The 8,849-nt window shown below is 45.1% G+C and overlaps 1 protein-coding gene across 1 annotated transcript; it reads left to right on the forward strand.

Annotated features, from left to right (window-relative positions):
- Positions 1-370: 370 nt before the first annotated feature.
- GPX6 (glutathione peroxidase 6) lies at positions 371-7,972 on the forward strand. Its single transcript, XM_065912050.1, has 5 exons — positions 371-457; positions 3,044-3,197; positions 5,074-5,191; positions 6,367-6,466; positions 7,766-7,972. Exons 1-5 carry the CDS (start codon positions 371-373, stop codon positions 7,970-7,972), a joined length of 666 nt encoding a protein of 221 aa, XP_065768122.1.
- The last annotated feature ends 877 nt before the right edge of the window (positions 7,973-8,849 follow it).

Consider the following 8,849-nt stretch of genomic DNA (forward strand, 5'->3'; position numbering starts at 1 on the left):
CCTGCGAACTGCCAAGCACTTGGAGAAGGTAGAGGCAGTATTTCAAATTCCAAAGTGGGAAGCCTCCACCTTCACCTGCCAGGATACGGGTGCCAGAACCACCAGTGGGTGGCCCGTCAAGGGGAGGTACTGGGTACAGCTGAGCCTTCAGGGCTTGTGGTCTGGGATGGAAGAGTGAGGGGGGAGGTGAATGTTGGGGAGAGGAAAGAAGAGGAAGGGGGAGGGATCGCAGGGTGGAGGGAGGTTTGCCCGAGTGTTAATGCTTCTCTGTGATTGGAGGATGAATCTTCAAACTGGTCCCTGCCAGGAGCTCAAAAGGGGTTGAGATCCCTGGGGATTTGAGACTTTCCTGGAACTCCTAGTTCGAGCCATGATCCTGAAGCTCTGGGCCTCCTGTCTTTTCCCACTGTTCCTGGTCGGCTTAGCTCAGCTGACTCCGAAGCAGCAACAGATGAAGGTAAGTGTCCCGCAGGGAACCCAGGTGGATTCCAGCACTGATGGTGAACTAGGCTGCCAAGGAAGCCAGGAGTTCTCCCTTCTTCTCTCCTAGGAAGGACGAGATTCATCTCTCTAGCCTTTCCTAACTGACACCTGCCATTGCCACTGCTGTTCTCTGAGGCAGAGGCTCTCCTAAACTGCCTGTCTTTACGTGGATCATCTTCCCTCAGCCTGATGGGTCACTGGGCAGAAAGTGGAAAAGCGGGTGAAGGACGAAGGCTGCTCTCCCTGTGTTCTGCTTTGCTACTTGCCCCTGGTGGCTGCTGGATAGCCCAGAACCCATCCTGTCCACCCTGGTCTGGAACACTGGGCAATCTTGCAGGTCTGGGAAACAGGGATGTGAAGTAGTAACTGAATGGAGAAGGAGGCTGAACTGGCAGCTCTTGGAGAAGCTGAAATCCTTGGGCAGGTGGAAAAAGAAGCTGGTGCAGAAATGTGCCCTAAGGAGTTCCAGAGTTGGGAAAGAGGTTTTTTTTTTTTTCACTTTCAGGGAATAATAAAAGGCAAAAGGCAAGGAGAGTTTCTTGCTGGTTTTAATTTCAGGGGAAGTGATGTGGCAAGAGCTCAGATCAGAGTAAGATCTTTGCTTTTAAGTCTTGGTACTGCTCCAAATCACCCAATGCTTCCCCCCTACCCCAGAAAAATGTCCACATTTGCTGTCAGTAGCACCCTGTTAAAGATGTGTATAAGTGTCTTAGGATGCAAAGTGGCGACTGAAGTAAATGACTTGAGGCAACAAGTTTTAAGTTTAAAATTGGGCATATTCAGTCAAAAACACAGCTTCACTGTGACGTTAAGCCAGTTAGATATCTTTTATTGACCCCTTTCTTTCCTCTCTAAAAGTTGGAGAAAACCTATCTTGTAGTGTAGTGATCCCCAGATTTCAACTCACATAAGTATCACCTAGAAAGTTTGTTTAAGCACAGGTTACTGGGTCACACCTCCAAAGCTTCTGATCCAGTTGGTTTTAGTAGAGCCCCAAATTTGCTTTTCTAATTTGTTCTCAGATGATACTTGTGCAGGTTCTCAAACCACACTTCAAGTGCTCTATTATTGGGTTCATGTGAAGTGTAAAATTATAAATGTAATATCAAGACTGGTAGCTGTAATAAGATCATTTCCCTTCTCTGAAATTAAAAAAAAAAAAAAGGCATCCATTGAGGGCCATCCACATCTGTGTCTGCAGCTGCTGCCTGATTGGGTGTGGAATTTCTGCTGTAGAATATTATCTTGTGAGTAAAAGGCTGCGCTTTTAGGGCATCCTGATCTCATCAAACAGACCTAAGCAAACTGGAGCAGAACTGAAAGCCAAGAAGGAAAGATCAGGCTCTTCCAAGCTGCAGTATTCTTGGGATTCTATATTCCAGTTCACAAGGTGGCATCCATACATGATAAAGACAGCCGGAAGCTGTTGAGGCATTTTAGCATTTTGTTCCAGATCCTGTCGGCTTTTTTCCCTTGCCATGTTTGTAGGTAGGAATTCTGTTCCCTTTGCTTCCTATTTTACACCGAGATAAGAAAGGTCATTGAGGATGAATTTTGTAAGTATCAATAAGCCCCTACTGGCAAAGCTTTGGAAAATGCCTCTGGGATCTAGAGAAGGAACAAGTTATTTGCTGGGCTCTGGGGGAAGGAAACCACAATGTGAGAACATATGGGTGAGAAATTTATGAAAACATATTTCTGTTATGAGAAACTCTGCCAAAATCTGTTAAAAACATTTGCGAAGAGATAGGATGACTGGAATGGGGTGTTAGGATATGGAAGAGAGGGCAGATAAACTGTGAATTGTCAATCGGAGGATGACAGTAAATTGTATTAAGATTCAAGGAATGGAAAGATGATTATAAAGTGCTTGTCCCACCATTGCAAAAAAGATTTTAAATTAGAAGGTATAAATTCTAGCTGTGGCATTGTTGTTTAGTCGCTAAGTCATGTCTGACTCTGTGACCTCATGGACTATAGCCCACCAGGCTCCTCTGTCCATGGGACTTCCAAGGCAAGAATATTGGAGTGGGTTGCCATTTTCTTCTCCAGGGGATCTTGCCGATCTTGGGATCGAACCCGAGTCTCCTGCTTGGCAGGCAGATTCTTTACCACTGAACCACCTGTAAAGTCCCAGTTGTGGCATTCAGTCAGTTCAATTGCTCAGTCATGTCCGACTCTGCGACCCCATGAATCGCAGCACAAGGCCTGGGGCCTCCCTGTCCATCACCAACTCCCGGAGTTTACCCAGACTCATGTCCATTGAGTTGGTGATGCCATCAAGCCATTTCATTCTCTGTCGTCCATTTCTCCCCCTGCCCCCAATCCCTCCCAGCATCAGGGTCTTTCCCAATGAGTCAACTCTTCACATGAGGTGGCCAAAGTATTGGAGTTTCAGCTTCAGCATCAGTCCTTCCAATGAACACCACATTAGCTGTACCTAAAAATATTACTTGGAATATTCTCTTCAGTTCTTAAGAGTTTCAAAAAGTCCACAGATGTTAGAGATCATCATTTGCTTTATCATCGCATCGCTATGGTTATTTTTGTTATATTTCAGGTGGATTGCTATAAGGGGGTGACAGGCACCATCTATGAGTATGGAGCCCTCACCCTCAATGGTGAGGAGTATATCCAGTTCAAGCAGTATGCAGGCAAGCATGTCCTGTTTGTCAATGTGGCCACCTATTGAGGCTTGACAGCTCAGTATCCAGGTAAGATCACGTTTCAACTCTCTTGGAACTAGCTTTGTCATATGACCATAGTCTAATTCCAGAAAGTGAGAGTGAAGTCGCTCGGTCGTGTCTGACTCTTTGTGATCCCATGGACTATAGCCTACCAGGCCCCTCTGTCCATGGGATTTTCCAGGTAAGAATACTGAGTGGGTTGCCATTTCTTTCTCTAGGAGATCTTCCCGACCCAGGGACTAAACCCGGGTCCCCTGCATTGTAGGCAGACACTCTACCGTCTGGAGTTAGGGAAGTCCTAACTCCAGAAGGTTTTGCTAATTTGTTATTGGGAGGAAACAAGGGTCTGGGGGAAGGTAGGTGATCATGTGACTCTATCACCTGCTGTGACATCCTGCCACTGCTCTGCTCCTTAGAAATGTCAGGAGAATTATATCAGGATTTGAGAATTAAGATTCTCCCAGAGATTTAGCAAAGACCACCAGGAATGTATCTGTATTTGAGTTTGTTGCTCAACGTTCTGAGGGAAAACATATACTGTAGGGAACCATGGGGCTTCTCAGTAAGAAGATGTTATTAATAGAAAGGACTTATTTGAGGATCTGAGCTTGTGTTACGTGAGGCGAAGGGTTCAAGGGATTGAAACTTGGTTCTGGATTGGATGCTGTCAGGAAATGAGGAAAGGGGCACAGTGAAGTGATTGTTATCTTAATAAATCATAACTACAGAGTAGGAGGAATAAAGCAAGAATAAACAAACAGCAATCACTTAGATTGGTAAGAATATGGTGATACTTGGTCACTTTTGTGATTTGAATAATGTTCATGTTTTGTCTGGTTAAAGGTCACTTGTATGATACTGATCTTCTGTGAAACTGTTTATGTTCAAGAGGAGAACAACAAGCTCTAGCTATAACTCCCAGGCCAGAATCTAGCTTTCAGGGGCTAATTTTATCTTTCTCACTGGTAACTTCTGGTAACAGGAGAGAAGATTGACCTTTGAGCCTCTGGAAAAATACCCTTGGGTTCTGCAGTCATTTCCAAATGGCAGAGAAGAGGAAATGTAGTTACCATCTATGCACTCTTTAATTGGAGTGAGGGCTAAGAGGAGATGCCAGCAGATAGAGCTGAGTCTGATTAGGACTGGCTGATGCTGGTCATGAAGTCAGTAAATCTGAACTGAAAATGGCTGAAGTTGGAAATAATGGCACAAGTCCAGACAGACACTGGGAAGCTTCCTGGCAGTGGGAAAGAGCAGTTTGGAGTTTGTGGCCTTAAAATCCCAAAGAGTCTTTCAGGAAATGGCAGCATTTATGTCACTGGAACCGACAAAAAGAATGCTCTGGAGCTAGACTTGGCATTTCTCTGATCCCCTCTGTAACTCCCAGCTTAGAGCAGCAAAGGGTGCTCCTGGGAGGGTGACTGGAGTGTAACATTGTGTCACCATGGGGCAGAGCGGGAGGATGGGGATAGAATGTCCATATTGTTTGCCATTCCTTAAAACATTTTTTTGATCAATCAACTAAGGAAGGCAATGGCATTTAAATTTGACTTCTCTTCAGAATCAAACAGGACCCGCCCCCAACACACACACACACACACACACACACACACACACACACACACACACACACACACGCCCCAATCTAAGTAATCTATGCTTTTAAAGAAGGGCTCCTATTGGACGACAAAGTGGAGTCACTTATGGGAACTTCTGCACAAGAAAAATGGCAACTGTTTGGATGTGTTTTTGGAAGTCTGTGTTCTAGCTTTTGCTCTGTTTGCTCAAACTTTGTGATCTTGAATCTTTCCCTTCATAGTCCTCAGCTTATTCATGTGATAGACAGATACTGCTTTTACTGCTCAAGATAGAGCTACCCATGCTGTTCACCCTCTGCTTACAGAACTGAATGCACTACAGGAGGAGCTGAAGCCTTTCGGTGTAGTTGTATTGGGCTTTCCCTGCAACCAATTTGGAAAACAAGAGCCAGCAAAGAACTCAGAGATCCTTACGGGGCTCAAGTAAGTACCTGCTTTGGACCCTGTGAGACCGTGTTAGAATTTTCCTTCCACATTCCACCTAGAGGCTTCTCATTCTGGAGACTTCTGGGGTGATTGACAGATTAATTGGTTCAAGAACATAATTTTGATGCCTTGAATTCAGTTATGCCCTGCTGGTAGTGCTCAACAATTCTCTCTACCTTTGAGCTGTTTAATGATAAGACTACAGGAAATCTAATGAAAAAGAAGCACATGAAAAAGGAGAAAACCAAGGAAATAGAAATGAATCAAGAATTTTAACCTTAAAATATTGCTTTCCAATTTTCTTTTTAAATATTTTTATTGGAGTATAGTTGATTTACAATATTGAGTTAATTTCAGATGCATAGCAAAGTGAATCAGTTCTACATGCAAATATATCCACTCTTTTAGATCTTTTCCCCATATAGGTCATTATAGAGTACTGAATAGAGTTCCCTGTGCTATACAGCAGGTCCTTATTACTTTTCTATTTTATATATAGTAGTGTGTATATCTCAATCCCAATCTCCCAGTTTATCCTTGGTAACCATAACATTGGGCTTCCCAGGTGACTCAGATGGTAAAGAATCTGTCTGCAATGCAGGAGACCTGGGTTTGATCCCTGGGTCAGGAAGATCCCCTAGAGATGGGAATGGCAACCTGATCCAGTATACTTGCCTGGAAAATTACATGGACAAAGGAGCCTGATGGGCTAGAGTCCATGGGGCTGCAATTAGTCTGATAGGACTGAGCACACACAACCATAAGATTCTTTTCCATATCTGTGACTCTATTTGTTTTGTAAATAAGTTTATTTGTACCATTTTTTAAAGATTCAATATATAAGTGATAACATATTTGTTTCTCTCTGTTTGACTTAATTCACTTAATTTACTGTGATAATCTCTAGATCCATCCATGTTGCTGTAAATGGCATTATTTCATTCTTTTTTATGGCTGAGGAATATCCTGCTTCCAATTTTCTTGGAATTCTCTATTTGCTCCTTAAAGCATATGCATGAAGTCCTGATTCCCAAAGACCGCTCTTTCCTCATCTTCCCTGTCTACAACCTCTCTTTATCTCTAATTTCACTTTGTGGCCACATTGTGGTGGCCATTATTATCCACCCTTTTCTTAATTTGAATGGTCTCAGGATTGTTCTGGTTCATTGCAGGTATGTACGTCCGGGTGGTGGCTTTGTTCCCAATTTTCAGCTCTTTGAGAAAGGGGATGTGAATGGAGAAAAAGAACAGAAGGTCTTTACCTTCCTGAAGGTAAGTGAACATAAACCTGGCAAGAATTGGTCAGGTAGGTAACAATGCCCTGAAAGCATGGGGCTCAAGTCTAGGATTGAGTTTGGACTCCTTGGAAAGAAATTCTCAGATAAGTTCATGGATAGTGGCAATATTTGTTGTGAAGTTTTAGCTTCAAGTAACAGAAACATATAAATATGATTGCTCTAATATAGACTAACTTTCCTTACTGAATGGTAATGATTCATTTATTCAACATTTATCAAATCTTTTGTTATGTGCAAGAACTGTGCTACACAATGAGTTAACAAATGTTAATAGGGCATAATTTCTTCCTTGAAAGAATTCATGTCTAATCAGGGAGACACAGAAATAGGTAATAAAGAGTGTCATAGAGTACTAGAACCATAGAAAACAGAACAGAAGGACCCCCCCCCTTTTTTTTTTCAGGGGGAAGGAAAAGAGCGCAAGGGCTCCCGCGAGCACCCACGTGCCATCATCTTCCCTCTCCCTGCCGCCAGGGCCAGAGGGAAGGGACGCGTGCGCGCGCGGAGGTGACAGCCGCGCGCCACCAGCCCCCCGGCCCCGCTCGCCCCCCCTGGGAAAGGGGACGGCGGGGCCGCCCTGCGGCGCCCCCGGACTCTCGTCCGCGCCACGCCTCTCCCCACGCCCCCCGTCCCAGCCCGCGGGGCGAGGGCCCGCGGCGGGGAAAGCGCAGGAGAGCGCAGCACCCCGAGGCCGGGAGGCGCCGTCAGGGGCGCCCCCCTCTTCTCCCTCCCTCTCTCTCCTCGGCCCGCTCCCCCCACCGGCTCCGTGGAGGACGGCGGCCCCTCGACCGCCCCGGGGAGAGGCAGAGCCCGCGGAGGGAAAAGAGCGAGGGTGGAACGGACCACCACAATGCCCCGGGCCGCCGGCCGGAGCGACAAACCCTTGTGTCGAGGGCTGACTTTCAATAGATCGCAGCGAGGGAGCTGCTCTGCTAAAGGAACTGAAACTTTAGAAGTGTTACAACTTACCAAAAAAAAAAAAAAAAACAAAAACAAAAATAGAAGATAGTTTTTCTTTGAAGCACTGTGATATAATCATGGGATTGAGGGAGAAACAGAGAAAGGAATGAACTTTTCTATTTGCTATCATACTAACTCTTGGTTGTTGATTGTACTGGTAATGATGTATTGAAATGTCTATGGTTCATTAGGAGCATGTCAATTAGCTAATATACTGAGATACATACTGGTGAGTAGACACTCTAGGGTGGGGATAAGATGAGACCACACAGAAACATAAAAAACATTGTTGATTTCTCTCTGTCTGCTCCAGAACTCCTGCCCTCCAACCTCTGATCTTTTGGGCTCATCAAGTCAGCTCTTCTGGGAGCCCATGAAGGTCCATGACATCCGCTGGAACTTTGAGAAGTTTCTAGTGGGGCCTGATGGAGTCCCTGTCATGCGTTGGTACCACCGGGCTTCAGTCAGCACAGTTAAATCAGACATGCTGGAGTACCTGAAGCAGTTCAAAAGCGAATAGGAAGGTCCAGACCCTGTCAGAAGTTGCCTCCCATCTGAAGAACATGTTTAAGGATCCCATCTTTGCTTGAGGTCCTTTCCCACCCAACCTCCATATGACCAAACTATCCTGTACAGCCCAAATGTGTGTGTGTGTGTGTGTGTGTGTGTGTGTGTGAGAGAGAGAGAGAGAGAGAGAGAGAGAGACAGAGAGAGAGACAGAGAGAGAGAGAGAGAGAGAAACAATTAGGGAAAAGAAAACCTGTCTTCCAACTCTCTAATCTCAAAATGTCAATTTTTTTCCACTCCATTCCAAAGGAAAATCATATTATAGATAGGGACTACCCATGTCCCTAAAAACACAATCCCCAGCAGTCCTGACATCCATCCTTTCCCAATGCTGAAGGTTTAAGAAAAGCAGAAACTGGCAGCAAGACTCTCAGGATCTCCTTAATAACCTTTTCTCTCCTCCAAGACAGGCATGTGTTGTTAAATTCTTCCTCTCCCTAGTTAGTTTTCATTTAGTCCCCTGATACCCCGAGTTCTCTTGTAGGATCTCTGAAGGCAGAGTGAGAGCAGAAACTTCATCTCACATGAGCGGAGGGGCATCTCCATGATGGTGGGTCCCAAAGCCCCTGTGGGCAGGACCCAACCAGAACCTTCCTTGGTGCCTGTCCCTTAGTGCATTCAGGTCATGGCACCTGGGCAGGGATGTTCCTTCATTCGGAATGATGGGTTTCTCTCCTCACCCTTTAAACTCATCCTTATCGCTGTCTCAAATTAAAAAGAATTCTGCAGCAGCTGGTTTCCCGTGGTGTTTTTCCAGTCCTATATTATGTGTGGAGTCATACCACTTCTTCCTCTCACTTCGTTTCTGCTTCCTTAAGTACCTAGCTCAC

The sequence above is a fragment of the Muntiacus reevesi genome, chromosome 20, assembly GCF_963930625.1.
Source record: "Muntiacus reevesi chromosome 20, mMunRee1.1, whole genome shotgun sequence".
Taxonomy (NCBI): domain Eukaryota; kingdom Metazoa; phylum Chordata; class Mammalia; order Artiodactyla; family Cervidae; genus Muntiacus; species Muntiacus reevesi.